We start from the raw sequence: 23,341 nt of genomic DNA on the forward strand, positions 1-23,341 counted from the left end.
TTCTGACAAGCTGAATTAAGAACAGTCCATTTATATAAAGAATGGGGCTGTACCTGCAACAGCAAGGTGTGGTCCCTGAGGCACAGACCTAGGGTTAATGGGTAGACATAGTTTTTGGTGGTCTTAAAAAGTTCCCCATGTGGTTAGTGAGAAATAAATTTAAAAGGTGATGAAAATGTGAAACACTTTCCCTTTGAGGTGTGAGAGTAGCAAAGATGTCCTGGCTCCTAAACAAAGTGGCCTAGTGTGGAGAACAGACCGAGGTCCTGGGAAGCAGATGCTGATAAGGAGATATATATACTTAGGAGGAGGACACAGTACAACCCAGAGGGGCTGAAGATTAGGGGAAAAGGACCAGCAATCCAGCACCTCAATCATCTGTGCATGTGCACACGTATACCCACCCCAACTTTATCACCTTCTTCCTCAAACCCACTCAAAGTAGCCACAACACCGCAAAAATTAAATAACTATGTAATATCAAAAGAAATATTTACATTCTTTACAGAGAGTGATGATTTTGTTAAAAAAAAATTCAAATGGTTAAGTTTCTCATTTGCCAAGTTTCCTAAGTAGTCCTTTATTCAACAAGTATTTATGGAGTCCTATTGTGAGTCAGGTCTCTGCTAGCAGCTAGGTATTCAAAATGAGCAAGATAATTCTTGCCTTAAAAAACAATCAGTAAACATTAAGAAACCAAGGTGGGGAATTCCCTGGCAGTCCAGTGGATTCAGCACTTTCTCTGCCGAGGACCTGGGTTCAATCCCTGGTTGGGAAACTAAGATCCCACAAGCCGTGCAGCATGGCCAAAAAGAAAAAAAAAAAAAACCACCAAGGTAACAAGGTATCAAAGTAGGAGTCAAAAGACTTAAGAGTCCTACTTTGTTTTTCCTTCTGAATATTACACATACATAAGGCAATTAAACAAGACTATTTAATTGTTTAATTTGAAAACTGAAATCATATTTTAATGGAAGAAACACTATACCAAATCATCTTAAATTAGAGAGTCGTAACCTTTCTAAATATTATACCCTTTGAGACAAGTAAAATTCTTGAAATCTATCCAGAGTAATCCATTAGAATACTTGCCTTCTAAGAAATTTCATGTGATAACTGATTAGTATAGTTAGATGAGCATATTTAAACTCAGGTGTTCATAGGAAAAAAAGCAAATAAAGAACAAAAGTGAAAATCAAGTTGGAAGTTGATGTTTTATATTTCACACACTACCTTACCAGCTTCAGCAGCTGAGATGAGATATTCTGTTGCCTCTAACCTTTCTGCTCTTCCTTCTGTCTTATATGATTTGATGGCATTGTAACTAAAAGAATTAAACATGAACAGGTGTATAAATATTTGAATGGGTGACATAAAGCAGTAAATTCTATTTTAAAGTGTGGGTAACTTAAAAATACCTCAAAAGTAGAAGTCAATACGTAATCCAACTACAAAACAAGACCTTTTTCAAATAATGGATTTACTGGAAATGGTTTACCGTAAGACTATACCATCTCTCCCCCCAGATATGTAGGCTGGCAATACATATGTAAAATATTTTCATCACATGTTCAACCATTAATAAAAACAGCAAACAGGAAAACTGGAAGGGGGAGGGTATACTGGTGCAGCAATTGGGCAGACAAAAAAAGGGCAGCTAACTATTACATTCAGATACTGTGGTTGGCAATTCTGATACATAAAACACTCCACGGATCCCACCTAACAGATTAACAAGGACCATAGTGGCACACAAGAAATCATAACAAAAGATAAGACAAACAGTACCATGAGAGATTCAGGAACTATTACTGAGATCAGAGAAGGCTTTGTGTAGGAGGCAACACGGAGCCAGGTAAGGAGAGACGGGTGCAGTTTCAATAGGGAAACACAAGCATGAGCAAAAGTTATAGGGGTGGATGGGAAGACAGGGCAAACTGAGCTACACTTGAGTGGCACACTGACATTTACGCTTTACTTGGCAGAAAACAGCCACAAAATGCTTCTGAGTAAGGGAGTTAAATCACCTTTTTTGTCAAACTCCAATTTCCACTTTCCTCCAGGAAGAAGGCTTCAACTAAATAAATCTTTCCAAACTTGACCAATCCATTCTATCATAAAACAAGTATACTGTTTTATGATAATTTCAACACATAAACCTTACATGGCTTGGCCTTAGAAACTCTCTTTAAAGAACCCACACAGCTCTGAAATTATTAACATAATAAATTTTATACATACGGTTTCGCCCATCTAGGAATGTCTTACAACTGAAAATAGGAAAAATATTTAAACAATATTAAGGCTGATTTATATTTTGATTTCACTTAGGAAATATTTTAAGGTTGGTTTGTATACTGCCATAAGATTATGAGAGATCAAGTAAAATGTCAGACACAAAAGAGAAGAAGGCAAATATACCAGGTACTGATGTTTTCCTAAAAATGCGCTGTATTAAAACAAAAGCCTCCCCATTCATGGATTCAGTTTCAGATATCAGAGGCAAGCTCAGAGCAGCACGCACTCCTCCACTGCGGTGTGATAATACTTTGTGTCCATGCCCTTGTACACTCAACAACTTGAATATGGCTGCCACAGGTACTTTCTGTGGCTTCTTCAGTAAGCATCCAATATCAGTGATTACAAACGGTAATGATACCTGACAGTGAAGGAGTGAGGAAATGAATGAGCTACAAAGATGAAGGAGCAGGTAAGAAAGAACATGCCTCAGACTCTTTCAGTCATGCACTGGCTTTGGCTTTCTGTTCCCATAGGGCTATCCTGTGATACATGTTCTTATGAGGACTCCAAGATCTGTCCTCTTCTGCTTTTCCAACTTCATTATGAATCAATGTATTTTGGGAAGCCACCTTCCTGAATCCATCTCACAGAAATGGCTTCTGGAAGAGTGTTTCTCCATCTCATCCTTTTACCTTCTTATTAATAACTTTTTTCCAAACTAAATGCCTCTGATAATAGCTTACAGAGAATGAGACTAATATGCCATTCTGCTCTTTCTAGCCCTTCCAATGCAGAGAAACTGATTAAATGACTCACCTTGCTTCACCAACTGATTTTTAAAAAAATCATTAAAAACATAAATTCCTTTTTATTTACTACTGTAAAATCTCCCAGACCTACTCACAAGAAAAAGTAGAGTCCCCAGGATAAGCCTGCACCCCACACATTTGGGGTTACTCCTTGGTAAAGTCCCCGTAGTCCATCAAGTTTCCAAATGGTGGTCAAGCAATGCAAAACTCCTTTATATTTCGGTCTCAGTTCCAATCCATCACTCACTGCAGTAAAGGATACACAGAGTTAGGTGGGAGCAAAGTTCTAGCTCTGAATTATATATGAACATGTAGATATCATACAATCAATCACAGAAAGGAGGTAAATTCAAAAGAAAAAAATTTTAGGTAGATAAAATTATTTTCCAGGATTTGATATTTTTAAATTAATAAATTCATATATTTATCTAAGTTTTAAGTGTGTAGTATACCCTCAATAAAAACTTGGATAAAGATGTGAGGAGCGATAAAGCAAATGTAGAGAATGGGATGAACTTTCCTGGAAATTCTCTTGCCACAGTCCCCACCAACACACACACACACACACACACACACACACACACAAATCAGAATAGAAAGTAGAAAATCCCATTGTTTTCTTACTCTCAAAAGTTCTAAATTAATAAAACATGATAGGGTAGAACAAAAACTGATACTACACACATTCTGTGTTACTTAAATAAGGAGAATTCAAATCTGTTTTGGAAGTTTAAAAGATAATGCTTATTTTAAATAACTTCTATTTCATGAAAGACTCCACAAGCCAATAAGAGATTGAAAACAATTTGTAGTATAGGGTTAATATATCTAATTTACAAAAAGGATTCACAAATCAATAAGAAAATGACAAACAGCCTCTAAAAAACTTATAGGCAAATTACATAAACTATCAATTCACAGAAAATTACTATGTGTAATTACACATAGTAATTTTCTGTGGATGGAACAGAAATGGAACAGAATGGAGAGCCCAGAAATAAACCCACCCACTTATGGTCAATTAATCTATGACAAAGGAGGTAAGAATATACAATGGAGAAAAGACAGTCCCTTCAGTAAGTGTGCTGGGAAAACCGGACAGCTACATGTAAAAGAATGAAATTAGAACATTCTCTAACACCATATACAAAACTAAACTCAAAATGGATTAAAGAACTAAATGTAATACCAGATACCATAAAACTCCTAAAGGAAAACATAGGCAGAACACTCTTTGACATAAATTGTAGCAACATTTTTTTGAATCTTTCTCCTAAAACAAAGGAAATAAAAGCAAAAACAAACAAATGGGACCTAATTAAACTTAAAAGCTTTTGCACAGCAAAGGAAACCATTGATGAAACGAAAAGACAACCTACCAAATGCGAGAAAATATTTGCAAATGATATGACCGATAAGTGGTTAATATCCAACATGTATAAACAGCTCCTATCACTCAACATCAAAAAAACAAACAACCCATGGCACAGGGGCTGGGTGCTGAAACACGGGCTGCAGCGAACAAACTGGGCGAGAGGACTGGGGTTGGCTGTGCAGAGACTGCCCAAAGGGACTGAAGTGTGGTCTGGGCCACAACAGGGTGTGTGTAGGGTGCAGCCCAGATCTTCCATAAAAGCCCCATTGTTAACACACACACACACACACACACACACACACACACACACACACACACACACACACACACACACACACACACACACACACACACACACACACACAGTGAGGGGTGGGGCCCCGCCATAGCAGCCTCATTCTCAGTGTGCTCACAGCAGGTGTGGCTCCGCTTCTAGGAGCTCTGGGGGTGCGCAAGTGCCCACACATAGAGATGAGACTAAAATCTGAGCAGATCCCTAGTGCTGGAGACTTCAGAAGCGGGGCTGAAATCTGAGCCATGTCCCAGCAGCTGTGTGGATTTATGCTGCTGGGGCTCTGAAGGTGTAGTGCCTGTGGGACATTGGAGCATATTACTGGCACTGGAGCAGGTCTGGTGTTAGCACTGGTGGGCTTTGTGGGCACCTGCATGCGGAGGTGGGGCTGGGGTCTGGGCTGATTCCATAGCTCCCATGGGCGGATCCCTGTGCTGGACTTCAGTGGCTCTGTGCTGGCGGCTTTGTGAGCACAGCACCTGAGGGACATCCTGGCCAATTGCCTGCATTCCCAAGGCTGAGGGCAGTGCCAACAACACTACTTTGCGAGCTCACACAGGTGACACCACAGAGTGCATTTCCTGGTGGACAGCCCCTGAGGAGGAATACTCAGCAGCTCCTATCCCAGCAGGAGCAATCCAGTCCCACCTACCTCACACTGTAGCTTAGAATCGAATATGGGGGCTTCTACTCCAACAACTGGGGAGCAGACCCTGCCCCTGACAGGCCTGTGACAACCACAGAACAAACATGAGGTCCCGTTCATGATCCAGTGCAGACTCTGGTTACCGCCACAACAATCACACCCCCTCTCAAGGGGATAACAGCCAGCACACACTGAGAAAAAGCAGCAGCAGGCATCCATACTAAAAACAGCCCTTGCACCAAAAATATTAGACTCACGCAGGCAACACAGGGATGCTCCCACATAAAAACAGCCTTTCAAGACCACAGTAGATAACTGTTTTTCCTAAACTCATAGTCAGAGAAATATAAATAAAATGAAGAAACAAAGAAACCACTCGCAACTAAAAGATCAAGAGACTTCCCCTGAAAGAACAAACAATGAAATAGCCCTTGCCAGTCTACTAGACCCTGAGTTCAAAAAGGAGGTAATAAAAATACTGAAGGAATTAAGAAAGGATACCAACAGAAATGCAGATTACTGTAAAAATGACATAGAAACTATAAAGAGGAGCCAATTAAAATTAGAAAACTCATTTGCCAAGAAGAAAGCTGAACTAAAGGCAATAAATAGCAAACTGAATAATGCAAAAAACAAATAAGTGATCTGGAAGACAGAATAATGAAAATCACCCAATCAGAACAAAAGACAGAAAGACACATGAAAACAATATATGAGACCTATGGGATAACTTAAAGCATGGCAATCTATGCATAATAGGGATCCCAGAAAGAGAAGAAAGAGAAAAGGTGATCAAAAATGTATTTGAAGAAATTATGGCTGAAAACTTCCCAAACCTAAAGAAGGAAATAGATATCCAGGTACAGGAAGCACAGATGGTCCCAAACAAGATGAACCCAAACAGACCTACACCAAGACATATTATAATTAAAACAGCAAAAGTTAAAGATAAAGAGAGAATTCTAGAGGTAGAAAGAGAAAAAAAGTTGATTACAAGGGAACTCCTGTAAAGCTATCAGCTGATTTTTCTACAGAAATGCTGCAGGCCAGAAGGGAATGGCAAGATATATTCAAAGTCTTGAAAGGGAAAAACGTACAACCTAGGATACTCTACCCAGTGGGATTACTGTTTAAAATAGAAGGAAAGATAAACAATTTCCCAGACAAGCAAAAACTAAAAGAATACAGCAATACTAAACTTATGCTAAAAGAAATATTGAAAGGTCTTCTCTAAATAGAAAAAAAGCAAGAATCTAAAGGAAAGAGAATCACAATTGGAAAGTAAATCATTTAAATAAGATAAATGTTTTTTGTGAAAGCAATTATAACTATAAACAGATAAACATGAAGATGTAAAAGAGGCCATCAAAATCATAAAATGTGGGGAAGGGGAGTAAGAAAACATAGATTTCATTTTTTTTAAGAATGTGTTTGAACTTATATGACTATGAGTCTAAAGCAGGTATATAGTAATGGGTTAATGTACTTGAAAACCAGGGAAACCACAAATCAAAAACAACAGATTCACAAAAAACAAAAAGAACTCGTGCATAATTTTTAAAAACCCATCAAACCAAAAAAGTAGAAAGAAAAAGAAACAGAAGAAATACAAAGTCAACTAGAAAACAAGGTTTAAAATTGGAATAAATCCCTATCTATCAATATTTACCTTAAATGTCTATGAACTAAATGCTCAAATCAAATGACAGAGTGGCAGATTGGATTAAAAACAACAAGAACCTCCAATATACTGCCCACTTTAGAGCGAAGGACACACATAGATTGAAAGTGAGGGGATAGGGACTTCCCTGGTGAGGCAGTGGTTAAGAATCCGCCTGTCAAAAAAAAAAAAAAAAAAGAATCCGCCTGTCAATGCAGGGGACATGGGTTCGATCCCTGGTCCGGGAAGATCCCGCATGTCACGGAGCAACTAAACCTGTGCACCACAACTACTGAGCCCAGGCACCACAACTACTGAAGTCCACGCGCCTAGAGCCCGTGCTCCGCAACAAGAGGAGCCACTGTAATGAGAAGCCCACGCACCACAACAAAGAGTAGTCCCCACCTGCCACAACTAGAGAAAGCCTGCACGCAGCAACAAAGACCTGACACAGCCAAAAAAAAAAAAAAGGGGGATAGAAAAAGATATTCGTGCAAATGGAAATGACAAGAACAGTGTAGGAATACTCATATCAGACAAAATAGACTTTAAGACAAAGGCCACAAAGAAAGATAAAGAAGAACAGTATATAATGATAAAAGCATCAATACAAGAAGAGGATATTACACTCAATATATATGCAACCAATATGATCACCTAAATACATAAAACAAATACTAACAAAGAGAGAAATTGCTGAGAATACAATAACAGTAGGAAACTTTAACATCCCACTGACGTCAATGGACAAGATCTTCCAAATAGTAAATCAACAAGGCAACAGAGATACTAAATGATACAATAGAACAGGTAGACTTAATTGATATTTTCAGGACATTATATGCAAAAAAACCCCCAGAATACACATTCTTTTCAAGCATGTGTATTTCGGAATACACATGAAACATTCCTTAGCATACACCACATACGAGGACACAAAACAAGCCTCAACAAATTTAAGAGTATAGAAATTATTTCAAGGTCTGCGCTCTGGGCTCGACTGAGGCTCCCTGGCCGCTTGCGCTTTCCACTCCTTCTCCAAGATGTTGGCAGTCAGCGCACTGAGGCAGGATCTGGGCGAGCCTCGTGAAGATTGCTTTGATGGTGATCACAGCTTTGAGGACATAGGGCTAGCTGCTGGCCAAAGCCAAGAAGAAAAGAAACGTTCTTACAAAGATTTTTTAAGGGAAGAGGAGGAAATCACTGCTCAGGTAAGGAATTCTTCCAAGAAGAGGTTAAAAGGACAGTGAACTTTACTTCTTGGGGATGGACAAGCACAAGAAGAGGAAGCACTCCTCTGATGATTACTACTATGGAGGACAGTGATTCTTGTTCTGAGTGCCGATAAACCAGGGTGAAGGAGGAGAGAGGTGGAGGGCTGGCATTTTGGAAGATTCAGCATAGAAGAACAGTCTTCATTTGTGATACGCCAGATATTTTGTCTTTGGAATTGTCACAGAAGAAAAAGTCCAGCCCGCAATCTGCTGACACAACTATGGACCTGTTGAAAGGGATCACTTCCCCTCTGGCAAAAGGCACCAAACCCCCCCCCCAAAAGACAGGAGAAATGTCCTCCAGTTCTTCAAGCCATTCAGAGAGTAAAAAGGAACACCACAGGAAGAAAGTCAGCAGAAGCAGTGGGGAGCTGTCCCTGGAGGATGGTGGTTCCCACAAATCCAAAAAAATGAAACTGCTCTATGTGAACACTGAGACACAGACCCTTTGGGAGCCTGATGGGTTAAAGATGAAACTTATTCTCTCACCAAAGGAGAAGGGAAGCAGCTCAGTTGATGAGGAGTCATTTCAGTACCCCTCTCAACAAGCAATTGTGAAAAAATCCTCTAAGACGTCAGCTTGAGATGAGCAAGGTGCTTTACTCCTAGGACACGAGTTACGGAGCTTTCTGAAAACAGCCTGGAGGAAGTACAAGTCATTCTCAGATTCACGTTCGTCTCCTGGCCCTGAAGGCTATGGGTCTGATGCCTCCCAGTTCCCAGAATCCCACAGTGCTAACCTTGATCTTTCAGGGCTTGAACCTATTCTAGTAGAATCAGGCTCCTCCTCTGGCGGGGAGCTGGAGGCTGGGGAGTTAGTGATTGATGATTCTTACTGGGCAATCAAGAAGAAAAAGAAGTCAAAGAACAGCAAAAAGAAGGACAAGGAGGGCTTCCCTGGTGGCGCAGTGGTTGAGAGTCCACCTGTCGATGCAGGGGACACGGGTTCGTGTCCCGGTCCGGGAAGATCCCACATGCCGTGGAGCGGCTGGGCCCGTGAGCCAGGGCTGCTGAGCCTGCGCGTCTGGAGCCTGTGCTCCGCAACGGGAGAGGCCACAACAGTGAGAGGGGCCCGCATACCGCAAAAAAAAAAAAAAAAAAAAAAAAAGGACAAGGAGAAGCATAAAGAGAAGCGACACTCCAAGTCCAAGAGAAGGTCGGGACTTCCTGCTGCACCAGCGGGAGAGGTCCCAGCGCCGCCCGGCCCTCCGCCCAGCATCCCGTACACTGGAGCAGCCGCCCCTCCCCCACCGTTTCCTGGCCTCCACACGGATAGGCACAGTGAGAAAAAAAAGAGAGAAGGACAAAGAGAGAGAGAAGAAAAGCCAAAAAAGAACATGTCGGCCTACCAGGTGTTCTTTAAGGAGTATCGTGTAACCTTTGTCTGACCATCTAGGCATAGATTTTGGGAAACTGAGTAAAAAACTGGCTGAGGGGCTTCCCTGGTGGCGCAGTGGTTGAGAGTCCACCTGTCGATGCAGGGGACACGGGTTCGTGCCCCGGTCTGGGAAGATCCCACATGCCGCGGAGCGGCTGGGCCCGTGAGCCATGGCCGCTGAGCCTGCGCGTCCGGAGCCTGTGCTCCGCAACGGGAGAGGCCACAATAGTGAGAGGCCCGCGTACCGCAAAAAAACCCCCACAAAAAACCCCCCAAAACTGGCTGAGGTGTGGAAGCAACTGCCAGAAAAGGACAAACTGATTTGGAAGCAAAAACCTCAGCATCTGCAACACAAACAGAACAAAGCAGAAGCTACAACTGTGAAAAGAAAAGCATCCAGCTCAGAAGGTTCCATTAAAGTGAAAGCTTCCTCTGCAGGAGTACTGTTGCCCCGAAGAAATCCGCACCCACCAACATGCTATTATTACCCGCCTTGCCAGACAAAGCCCCCGAGACAGAGCCTGTCGACGTGGCCGCTCATCTCCAGCTGTTGGGAGAGTCCCTAAGCCTCACTGGACACCACCTGCAGGAAACCGAGGGCATGGTGGCGGTGTCTGGCAATCTGTCAGTGCTTCTGGATTCCATCATCTGTGTGCTTGGCCCCTTAGCGTGTGTGACCACACGACTACCTGAGTTGAATGGCTGTCCCAAACAGGTCTTGTCAAACACGCTGGACCACATTGCTTACATCATGCCTGGACCGTGACAGCAGACTCCTGGGACAGAAACCTTATCTTGCCTGTTGCTGGCTTGTGTATATGTGACTGTTGCAGATCCCTTCACTGGCCTCTGGGTGTAGATTTTAAATTTTTATATATATGCATAATGTGTGTGTGTATATATATATATATATATATGTATAATGTATAATATATACATAGGACTGTAACTACTTTGCTTTTAATAATTTTATGAAATGGCAAAGGTTTAGCCAAGAGGAAACCTTGGTATGAATATGGGCTTGGGATTATTTCTTCTCCTGTGGTGGATAAATCTACCTTAAAAAACAATGTAACTTGGGGGCTGAAGGCTTGTTCTGGATATCAAGTGCATCGCTTTAAGGTCAGCCAAAATGTGATTTTTTTCCAAACTCAATTGTACCTCCAGACCCATCACTGACCATTTGCCTTACCTGTCTTACAGTCTGAAATGCAACGGGAAAGATTATGGGAAGACGTTAGTTAACTGAAAGTACAAAGCTTTTCAACTTGAAGTGACCTAGGTGGGAGATGATAACATCATTCCCATCTGAAAGTTGTTGCGATGGCTTAAGTGAACTTAGTAGGGGGCTTCATACGAATTCCTGCTCTACCAGTGTCCATGTCTCAAAACTTATTGTAATCATTGGTACCATTGGCAGCCTCAGTCGGAGCCAAGGAGATTTGTGAGCCCTGGAGAGGGTAAGGCCGTTAATGCCACGAGCTGAATGGACTATATTGTGAGCTGACCCACAGCATTTGGTCTGCAGAGCTAAGAGCTGTTATCTTCCATTGGCAGCGTCAGCTTAGCTCACAGTTCTGCTGCTTAGTTGCTTGGTGGGTGTGGAAGGTGAGCTTTGCCCAGCCTGATTCCTGGGTTCATCTCATTGGCTCCCCTGTTGGGCAGATACACAGTGTTCTGCATTCCACACTTAAGCAAATTGCGAAAAAAGTACTCTATTCTCATGTAGGTTTGTTTATGTGCATGTGTGGATGTGTTTTAATTATGTGTATTTAACTCTTTAAACTCTCTTAGATTTTAATTTATCCTGTAAATTTCTGTATATATAATTTAAAAACAAGAGCCTCCACCAGCAACAGCATGTGGAAGATACAGATTTGTCATTTCTTCCTCCCCTCCTTCCTCTGGTCTCCTCTGCAAACTCCAAATCATCTACACGTTCAGGTACTGTGCCTCGGAAAGGAATCATATTGGGATTCTAGTTCTTTACAACTGAACAGTGTCAAGAAACTAAATAAAAAGGAAGGTTACCATTCCCAGCTGCCCTTATTTCCAAAGAACCAGATTTTTGCTTCCCAGTTCCAAAGAAAACAGTTGAGGGCTTCAGGGTTGTTTTTAAATTTGGTTTGAGAGTCCACGTCAAAACCAGACTCTGAGGTGACTGCTTTCTTCCCTTGGCCTGGATGGAGCACCGCAGTATCAAAGTAGATCTTTGAGGAAAGTGCCGCCATCCTGCATCCTATTTAATTCCTTCCTTTCTTCCCACCAGTGTGGTCACAGGGCTGTTTTTCTTAAAGGTATTCTGGCTGCTGAATGCCATTCTCACCTCAGAGCAGTTTTGAGATTTAACTGGGGAAACAGAAGGAAACAGGAATGTTTGGGAACCAAAATCACGAAGAGCAGAAATCCTGGTTTGAGTTTGTGTGTTAGCACCTGTCCCACGCCTCCTCTGTACCCATGTCAGTTTCCTGTTTGACATAGAGTATCAAGGAAGGGCCTCAGAGACATGGATTAGTACAGAAAGAAGTCAATCCTACCATTGTCATTTGTACACATTAATAAAGTCCTGATGAGGACCTGATTTTTGTTTGTTTTCCTTTAAAATCCAACGCTATTGTATTTGTATTTAAAATTTGTACACATTTGTATAATCTGTTCCTTGTGGTATTTAGTACTGTTAGAGGAAAACCTTTGGATTCAAACCTTCTTGCAGTTTTTATATCATTGTTTTATTTTGTCTTTTAAATAAATTCTAGCAGTTTGATCCAAATCCCATTACAGTTGTATAAAGAAATAAAATTTTGTACTTACATTATTAAAAATCACATTTTTAATATTTGTAAAGAAAAAAATTATTTCAAGCATCTTTTCTGACCACTATGGTATGAAATTAGAAATCAACCACAGAAAGAGTACTGAGAAGAGAAAAGAAAAAGAAAAAAACCCCACGATTATATAGAGATTATATACAGATTAAGTAACATGCTACTAAAAACCCAATGGGTCAACGATGAAATCTAAGAGGAAATTTAAAAATACCTTGACAAAAATGACAATGAAAACACAACCATACAAAATCTATGGGATGCAGCAAAAGCAGTCCTAAGAGAGAAGCTCACAGCAATAGAGGTTGTCCTCAAAAAGCAAGAAAAATCTCAAATCACCTAAAAGAAAAAAGGACAAACAAAACCTAAAGTTGACAAAAGGAAGGAAGTAATAAAGATAAGAGAGGAAATAAATTCAGAGGTTAAAAAAACAATAGAAATAGTCAATAAAACCAAGAGTTGCTTTTTTGAAAGGATAAACAAAATCGACAAACTTCTGGCCAGGCTCACCAAGAAGAAAAGAGAGAGGACACAAATAAACAAATTAAGAAATGAAAGGAGAAATAACCAACACCATAGAAATACGAAAAGGCCATAAGACAATACTATGAACAATTATATGCCAACAAAGTGGACAACCTAGAAGAAGTGGACAAGTTTCTAGAAACATACAGCCCAACAAAAACTGAATCAAGAAATAATAAATACTCTGAACAGAATGATCACTAAAAGTGAAATACAAACTATATAGAAAAAAAACCAACCAAACAAAACCCATAAACCTCCCAGCAAATAGAAGTCCAGGACTGGTGGCTTCACTGGGGAATTCTATCAAACATACTAAGAACTTATACCAATCCCTCTCAAACTCTTCCAAAAGAAAAGATACACTTAATAAACAAAAGTCCAGGACCAGATGGCTTCACAGATGAATACTACGAAACATTTAGAGGAGAGTTAACACCTATCATTCTGAAATTGTTCCAAAAAACTGCAGAGGAAGTAACAGTTTCAAATTCATTAAATGAGGCCATCAACACCCTGATACCAAAAGCAGACAAAAGAAAATCGCTAAAAAGGAAAATGATAGGCGAGTATCACTGATGAACATAGATAGGAAAACCCTCAACAAAATACTAGCAAACCGAATTCAACAATACATTAAAACGATCATACACCATGATCAACTGGGATTTATCCCAGGGATACAAGGATTTTTCAATACCTGCAGATCAATGTGATACACAACATGAATAAATTGAAGAGTAAAAACCAAAAGATCATCTCAATAGATGCAGAAAAAGCTTTTAACAAAATTCAACACCCATTTATGATAAAAAAAAAAAACCTCTCCAGAAAGTGAACATAGAGGAGACATGCCTCAACATAATAAAGACCATATATGGCAAACCAACAGCTAACATCATAATAGTGAAAAGCTGAAAGCATTTCCTCTAAGATCAGAAACAAGACAAGGATGTCCATTCTCGCCACTTTTATCCAACATAGTTTTGGACGTCCCAGCCATGACAATCAGAGAGAAAAAAGAAATAAAAGAAATTCAAACTGGAAAAGAAGAAGTAAAGTTGTCACTGTTTGCAGATGACATAATACTACACATAGAAAATCCTGAAGATGCTGCGAGAAAACTGCTAGAGCTCATCCATGAATATGGTGAAGTTGCTGGATACAAAATTAATATACAGAAATCTGTTGCATTTCTATACACTGATAATGAAATATCAGAAAGAGAAATTAACAAAACAATCCCATTTACCACTGCATCAAAAAGAAAAAAAATACCTACTAATAAACCTACCTAAGGAGGCAAAGGAACTGTTTTTGAAAACTATAAGATGTTGATGAAAGAAACTGAAGATGATACAAACACATGGAAAGATATACCAAGTTCTTCTTGGATTGGAAAAATCAATATTGTCAAAACAACTATATTACCCAAGACAATCTACAGATTCAATACAATCCCTCAAATTACCAATGGCATTTTTCACAGAACTAGAACAAAAATTTTGTAAATTTGTATGGAAACACAAAAGACCCCAAATAGCCAAAACAATTGAGAAAGAAGAACAGAGCTGGAGGAATCACACTTCCTGACTTCAGACCATATTACAAAGCTACGGTAATCAAAACGGTATGGTACTAGTACAAAAACAAACATATAGATCCATGGAACAGGATAGAAAGCCCAGAAATAAACCTACGCACTTATGATCAATTAATTTATGACAAAGGAGGAAAGAATATACGATGGAGAAAAGACAGTCTCTTCAATAAGGAGTGCTGGGAAAATTGGACAGCTACATGTAAAAGAATGAAATTAGAACATTCTCTAACAAAACATACAAAAATAAACTCAAAATGTATTAAAGACCTAAGTGTAAGGCCTCTTACAGGAAAACATGGGCAGAACACTCTTTAAAATAAATCGCAGCAATATTTTTTTGGGTCCATCTCTTAGAGTAATGAAAATAAAGACGAAAATAAACAAATGGGACCTAATTAAACTCAAAAGCTTTTGCACAGCAAAGGAAACCATAAACAAAACGAAAAGACAACCCACAGAATGGGAGAAAATATTTGCAGATGATGCAACCAACAAGGGATTAATTTCCAAAATATACAAACAGCTCATACAGCTTAATATCAAAAGAATAAACAACCCAATCAAAAAATGGGCAGAAGACCTACAGAGACATTTTTCCAAAGAAGACATCCAAATAGCCAACAGGCACATGAAAAGATGCTCAACACTCCTAATTATTAGAGAAATGCAAATCAAAACTACGGTGAGGTACCACCTCACACCAGTCGGAATGGCCATCATTAAAAAGTCTACAAATAATAAATGCTAGAGAGGGTGTGGAGAAAAGGGAGCCCTCCTGCACTGTGGGAGGAATGTAAATTGGTACAGCCATTACAGAGAGCTGTATGGACGTTCCTTAAAAAAATAAAGTTATCTTATGATACTACAATCCCACTCCTGGGCACATACCTGGAGAAAGCTCTCATTTGAAAAGATACATGCACCCCAATGGTCATAACAGCACCATTTATAATAGCCAAGACATAGAAGCAACCTAAGTATCCATCAACAGATGAATGGAAGAAGGAGATGTGGTACATATATACAATGGAATATTACTTAGCCATAAAAAAGAATGAAGGAATGCCATCTGCAACAACATGGATGGACCTAGAGATTATCACACTAAGTGAAATAAGTCAGAGAAAGACAAACTTATGATATCACTTATATGTAGCATCCAAAAAAATGCTATCAATGAACTTATGTACAGAACAGAAATAGAATCACAGACATGGAAACAAACTTGAGGCTGCCAGAGGGGATAGTGGGGAGGGGGGTGGGGAGATAAGTTGGGAGTTTGGGATTAATCTATACACACTACTATGTATAAAAGAGATAAACAGCAAGGACCTACTGTATAGCTCAGGTAACTATATTCAGTGTCTTGTAATAATGTGTAGTGGAAAAAAGTATATGAAAAAAATATATGTATCTGAATCATTTTTTAAATAAATAAAATATTTAGGAATAAACCTGATCAAGGAGATGAAAGACTTATACATTGAGAACTATAAAATATTGATAAAGCAAACTGAAGACGAAAAATGGAAAAATATCCTATGCTCTTGGGTTAGAAGAATCAATACTGTTAAAATGGCCATATCTACAAATTTAATGAGATCCCTATCAAATTACCCATGACATTTTTCACAGAACTAGAAAAAATAACTCTAAAATTTACCTGGAACCACAAAAGAACCAGAATTGTCAAAACAATCCCAAGGAAAAAGAACAAAGCTGGAGGCATAACTCTCCGAGACTTCAGACACTACTACAAAGCTACAGTAATCAAAACAGTGTGGTATGGGCACAAAAACAGACAGATGGGTCAACAGAACAGAATACAGAGTCCAGAAATAAACCCACACACCTACAGTCACTTAACCTTTGACAAAGGAGGCAAAAATATACAATGGAGAAAAGACAGTCTCTTCGGCAAGTGGTTTTGGGAAAGCTGGACAGCTGCATGTAAATCAATGAAGTTAAAACACTCACTAACACCATATACAATAATAAGCTGAAACTGGCTTAAAGTCTTAAATATAAAACATGCCACCATAAAACTACTAGAATACAACATAGGCAAAACATTCTCTGACATAAAATCATACCACTGTTTTCTTAGGTCAGTCTCCAAGGCAAAAGAAATAAAAGCAAAAATAAATAAATGGGTCCTAATCAAACTTACATGTTTTTGCACATCAAAGGAAATGATAAACAAAAGGAAAAGATAATCTATGGACTGGGAGAAAATATTTGCAAATTATGCAGCCAACAAGGGCTCAATTTCCAAAATATACAAAGACCTCATACAGTTCAACAACAAAAAAACCAAACACCCAATTAAAAAAATGGGCAGAAGACCTGAACAGACATTTTTCCAAATTGGAAATGCAGATGGCCAACAGGCACATGAAAAGATGCTCAACATCGCTAATCGTCAGGGAAATGCAAATCAAAGTCACAATGAGCGATTACCTAATACCCATCAGAACGGCAAGCATCAAAAGGAACACAAACAACAAATGTTGGGAAAGTTGTGGAGAGAAAGGAACCCTTTTACACTGTCAATGGGAAAGCAAATTGGTGCAGCCATTGTGGAAAACAGTATGGAGGTTTCTCAAAAAAAATAACAAAACTAAAAACAGAGCTACCATATGACCCAGGAATTCCACTCCTGGGTACATATCCAGGGGGAAAAAAATAAGAACAAAAACACTCACTAACTTGAAAAGATACAGGCACCCCAATGTTCATAGCAACATTATTTGCAATTGCCAAGACATGGAAGCAACCTAAGTGTCAATCAACAGGTGAATGGATAAAGAAGCTGTAATACAATATATCTGCAAAATGGAATACTCAGCTATAAAAAAAATTGAAATTTTGCTATTTGCAGCGACATGGATGGACTTGAAGGGCATCATGCTAAGTGAAATAAGTCAAAGACAAATACTGTATGATATCACTTATATGTGGAATCTAAAAAATACAACTAGTGACTATAACAAAAAAGCAGTAGACTCACAGATATAGAGAACAAACTAGCAGTTACCAGTGAGTAGAGGGAAGGGAGGAGGAGCAATATAAGGGTAGAGGATTAAAATGTACAAACTATCAGGTATAAGTTGTAAGAATATATTGTAGTTTGAGGGGCAGGGCCTTGGGGGACTCTGGATGGAGTGGGTGGTGGAGGCGGTAGGAAGCGGAGCCCAGAGTGCCAGGAAAAGCTTGGACACTTTTCTACCATGCTGATGGCATTCTAAATATATTTGTCAGTTTTCCCAAATTTTAACTGAAGAAAGCCTTAAGAATTTATGCTTAAGGACTAAAACGTGACTGCCAATTATCAGGCTTTCAGGATGAATCTGGAAAACCTCAGCAAGCTGGAACTCCTAACACTATTGAGTATTATCAAAGGAGAGCTTGAAGCAGGGGACCTTGTTATAGAAGCTTTAAAGAATTAGCTGAAAGAGTCTTGAGGTCTTCTCTCTGCCATGGGTGCAGGGGCTGAGGGCACAGCCAGCAGGCAGTACACCATGGGCTCTGAGGCAGCCCGCTGAAAGTTAAAGAAATATTAATAGAAGATGGCAGAGTAGGACTTGAGTTCACCTCCTCTCACAAAAACATAAAATTTACGATTAACTGCTGAATATCCATGGACAAAAAAGACTGGAACCTACCAAAAAAGATATTCTACACCCAAAGACAAAGAAACAATGAGACAGTAGGAAGGGTGCATTCACGATACAATCAAATCCCATACCTGCTGGGTGGGTGACCCACAAACTGGAAAAAAACTGTATCGCAGAGGTTCTCCCACAGGAATGAAAGTTCTGAGCCCCACGTCAGGTTCCCCAGTTTGGGGGGTCAGGCATTGGGAGAGGCCCCCCCAGAGCATTTGGCTTTAAAGACCAGCAGGGTTTCATCGCAGGAACTCCACTCTTGAAGAGCACAGAGAAGGTCTCATGCGCCCTGGGACCCAGGGAGGAAGAAGTGACTTCACAGAAGCCTGGGCCAGACCTACCTGCTGGTCTTGGAGGTCTCCAGGGGAAGCAGGGGGCAGTTGTGGCTCACTGTGGGGACAAGGACACTGGTGGAGGAGGTACCAGGGAGTACTCACTGACGTGAGCTCTCCTGGAGGCAGCCATCTTGACACCAAGACCTGACCCCGCCCAACAACCTGTAGGCTCCTGTGCTGGGATGTCTCACAGCAAACAACCAGCATGGTGGGAACACAGCCCCACCCATCAGCAGACAGGCTGCCTAAAGTCTTCTGGAGCCCACAGGCACCTCTAAACACACCCCTAGAAACGGTCATGCCCACCAGAGGGACAAGACTCAGCTCTACCAACCAGAGGGCAGGCTCCAGTTCCTCCCACCAGGAAGACCGCACAAGCCTCGTAGACCAGCTTCACCCACCAGGGGGCAGACACCAGAAGCAAGAAGAATTATAATCCTGCAGGCTGCAGAACAGAGAAAGTTAGACAAAATGAGATGGCAGAGGAATATGTTCCAGACGAAGGAAAAAGACAAAACCCCAGAAGAACAGCTAAGTGAAGAGGAGATAGGCAGTCTACCTGAAAAAGAATTCAGAGTTATGATAGTAAAGATGATCCAAGATCTCGGAAAAAGGATGGAGGTACAAACCAAGAAGATACAAGAAATGTTTAACAAAGAACCAGAACAGATAAAGAACAGAGTTGAACAATACAATAACTGAATTGAAAAATAAAGTAGAAAGAATCAATAGCAGAATAAATGAGGCAGAAAAATGAATAAGTGACCTGGAAGACAGAATGGTGGAAATCATCGCCACAGAAGAGAATAAAGAAAAAAGAACGAAAAGGTATGAAGACAGTTTAAAAGACCTCTGGGACAACTTTAAACGCACCAATATTCACATGATAGGGGTCCCAGAAGGCAAAGAGAGAAAGGATCTGAGAAAACATTTGAAGAGCTAATAGCTGAAAACTTCCCTAGGGGCTTCCATGGTGGTGCAGCAGTTGGGAGTCTGCCTGCTGGTGGGGGGGATGCGGTTTCGGGCCCTGGTCTGGGAGGATCCCATGTGCCGCGGAGCAACTGGGCCCATGCGCTGCTGCTGCTAAGCCTGCGCTCTGGGTCCTGAGAGCTACAACTGCTGAAGCCCACGTGCCATGACTACTGAGGCCTGCGTGCCGTAGAGCCCGTGCTCCGCGGCAGGAGAGGCCGCCGCAGTGAGAGGCCCACGCACCGCGGCGGGGAGTGGCTCCTGCTTGCCGTGGCTGGTGGGGCCAGCGCAGCCAAAAATAAATAAATAAATAAAACAAAAAACAAAAAACAAAAACAAAAACTTCCCTAATATGGGAAAGGAAACAGTCACCTAATTACAAGAAGCACAGAGAGCGAGCGTCACACAGGATAAACCCAAGGAGGAAAACACCAAGACACATTAATCAAATTGACAAAAATTAAAGACAAAGAGGAAATATTAAAAGCAACAAGGGAAAAGCAACAAATAACATACAAGGGAATCCCCATAAGGTTATCGGCGGATTTTTCAGCAAAAACTCTGCAGGCCAGAAGGGAGCGGCACAATATATTTAAAGTGGTGAAAGGGAAAAACCTACAACCAAGAATACTCTGCTCAGCAAGAATCTCGTTCAGATTTGAAGAAGAAATCAAAAGCTTTACAGACAAGCAAAAGCTAAGAGAATTCAGCACCATCAAACCACCTTTGCAACAATGCTAAAGGACACTGTTGGTGGGAATGTAAATTTATACAGCCACTAATAGAGAACAGTATGGAGGTTCCTTAAAAAACTGAAAAAAGAACTACCATACGACCCAGCAATCCCACTACTGGGCATACACCCCGAGAATACCATAATTCAAAAAGAGACATGTACCACAATGTTCACTGCAGCACTATTTACAAAAGCCAGGACATGGAAACAACCTAAATGTCCATGGACAGATGAATGGATAAAGAAGATGTGACACATATATACAATGGAATATTACTCAGCCATAAAAAGAAACGAAATGGAGTTATTTGTACTGAGGTCGATGGACCTAGAGACTGTCATACAGAGTGAAGTAAGTCAGAAAGAGAAAAACAAATACCATATGCTAACACATATATATGGAATCTAAAAAAAAAAAAAAAAGGTTCTAATGAACCTAGGGGCAGGACAGGAATAAAGATGCAGACATAGAGAATGGACTTGAGGACATGGGGAAGGGTAAGGGTAAACTGGGATGAAGTGAGAGAGTGGCATGGACATATATACACTACCAAGTGTAAAACAGATAGCTAGTGGGAAGCAGCCACATAGCACAGGGAGATCAGCTCGGTGCTTTGTGTCCACCTAGAGGGGTGGGATAGGGAGGGTGGGAGGGAGACGCAAGAGGGAGGAGATATGGGGATATATGTATATGTATAGTTGGTTCACTTTGTTATACAGCAAAAACTAACACAATATTGTAAAGCAACTACACTCCAATAAAGATGTTAAAAAAAAATGCTAAAGGAACTTGACTAGGCAGAAGAGAAAAGGCCACAACTAGAAACAAGAAAATTACGAATGGAAAGCTTACTAGTAGAGGAAAACATACAGTAAAGGTAGGAAATCACCCCCACACAAATATGATATCAAAACCAGCAACTGCGAGGAGAGAACAAATGAACAAATACTGGAAATCCATTTGAAATAAAGATAACAGCAACTTCAAACAATATTGTGTATATAAAGACTGCTATAGCAAAACCTCATGGTAAGCACAAACCAAAAATCTACAACAGATACTCAAAAAAAGAAAAAGGAATCCAAACACAACACTAAAGATAGTCTTCAAATCACACGAGAAGGGAACAAAAAAGGAAAGGAAGAAAAAAATACCTACAAAAACAAATCCAAAACAGTTAGCAAAATGGCAATAAGAACATACATATTGGTAACTACCTTAAATGTAAATGGATTAAATGCTCCAACCAAAAGACAAAGACTGGCTGAATGGATATAAAAAGAAGATCCGTATATATGCTGTCTACAAGAGACCCAATTCAGATCTAGGGACACATACAGAATGAACACAAGAGTATAGAAAAAGGTACTCCATGCAAATGGAAATCAAAAGAAAGCTGGAGTAGCAATAGTCACATGAGACAAAATAAACTGTAAAATAAAGACTGTTAGAAGAGACAAAGGACACTACATAACGATCGAAGAATCAATTCAAGAAGATATATATCATATATCATATATATATACACACACACACACTTATATATACACACACATCCAACATAGGAGCACCTCAATATATAACACAAATGTTAACAACCATAAAAAGAGAAATTGACAGTAACACAATAATAGTGGGGGGTTTTAACACCCCACTAACATCAGTGTACACATCATTTAGACAGAAAATCAATATGGAAACACAGGTTTAAATGACACATTAGGCCAGATGGAGTTACTTGATATTTATGGAGCATTCCATCTGAAAGTAGCAGAATACACATTCTTCTCAAGTGCACATAGAACATTTTCCAGGACTGACCACATGCTGGGCCACAAAGCAAGCCTCAGTAAATTTAAAAAAAATTGAAATTTATTGAATTTCACAACATTATGAGATTATAAATCAACTACAAGAAAAAAACGGTAAAAAACCCACAAACACGTGGAGGCTAAACAATATGCTACTAAACAACCACTGAATCACTGAAGAAATCAAAGACGAAATCAAAAAATACCTAGATACAAATGAAAACAAAAACACGATGATCTAAAACCTATAGGATGCAGCAAAAGCACTTCTAAGAAGTTTATAGCAATACAATCTTACCTCAGGAAACAAGAAAACTCCCAAATGAACAACCTAACCTTATACCTAAAGCAAATAGAGAAAAGAACAAACAAAACCCAAAGTTAGCAGAAGGAAAGAAATCATAAAGATCAGAGCAGAAATAAATGAAATAGAGATGAAGAATACAAAAGATCAATGAAACTTAAAGCTGGTTCTTTGAAAATATAAACAAAATTGATAAACCTTTAGCCAGAGTTATCAAGAAAAATGGGGCGAAGGCTCAAATCAAAATTAGAAATGAAAAAGGAGAAGTTACAACAGACTCCACAGAAATACAAAGGATTATAAGAGACTATTACAAGCAACTATATGCCAATAAAATAGATAACCCAGAAGAAATGGACAAATTCCTAGAAAGGTACAATCTCCCAAAACTGAACCAGGAAGAAATAGAAAATATGAACAGACCAATCACAAGTGCCAAAATTGAAACTGTGATTTAAAAACTCCCAACAGGGCTTCCCTGGTGGCGCAGTGGATAAGAATTTGCCTGCCAATGCAGGGGACACAGGTTCGATCCCTGGTCTGGGAATATCCCACATGCCGCGGAGCAACTAAGCCCCTGTGCCACAACTACTGAAGCCCGCGTGCCTAGAGCCCATGCTCTGCAACAAGAGAAGCCACCGCAATGAGAAGCCCGAGCACCACAATGAAGAGTAGCCCCCGCTCGCCACAACTAGAGAAAGCCTGCATGGAGCAATGAAGACCCAACACAGCCAAAAATAAATAAATAAATATTTAAAATTTAAAAACAAACAAAAACCTCCCAACAAACAAAATCCAAGACCAGATGGCTTCACAGGTGAATTCTATCAAACAGTTAGAGAAGAGTCAACACCTATCCTTCTGAAACTGTTTTAAAAAATTGCAGCAG

At 40.0% G+C, this 23,341-nt stretch overlaps 2 protein-coding genes across 2 annotated transcripts in view; one reads left to right on the forward strand and one right to left on the reverse strand.

Moving 5' to 3' along the window:
- SLC25A32 (solute carrier family 25 member 32) overlaps positions 1-23,341 on the reverse strand; it is a 48,681-nt gene that overhangs the window by 9,496 nt on the left and 15,844 nt on the right. Inside the window, exons 2-3 of the mRNA XM_033842698.2 lie at positions 3,146-3,296; positions 1,239-1,324 (exon numbers count right to left, since the gene is read on the reverse strand). Of these exons, the coding sequence (XP_033698589.1) occupies positions 1,239-1,324; positions 3,146-3,296 (237 nt within the window). The remainder of the gene's footprint in view (positions 1-1,238; positions 1,325-3,145; positions 3,297-23,341) is intronic.
- Positions 3,294-12,500, forward strand: LOC117308624 (HMG domain-containing protein 4-like). Its single transcript, XM_073794658.1, is given in 6 exon segments — positions 3,294-8,261; positions 8,263-8,339; positions 8,455-9,681; positions 9,683-9,718; positions 9,950-10,125; positions 10,128-12,500. Coding segments are annotated over 6 exon segments (2,025 nt in total). The 5' UTR covers positions 3,294-8,066; the 3' UTR covers positions 10,442-12,500.

This window comes from Tursiops truncatus, chromosome 17, assembly GCF_011762595.2.
Source record: "Tursiops truncatus isolate mTurTru1 chromosome 17, mTurTru1.mat.Y, whole genome shotgun sequence".
Taxonomy (NCBI): Eukaryota; Metazoa; Chordata; class Mammalia; order Artiodactyla; family Delphinidae; genus Tursiops; species Tursiops truncatus.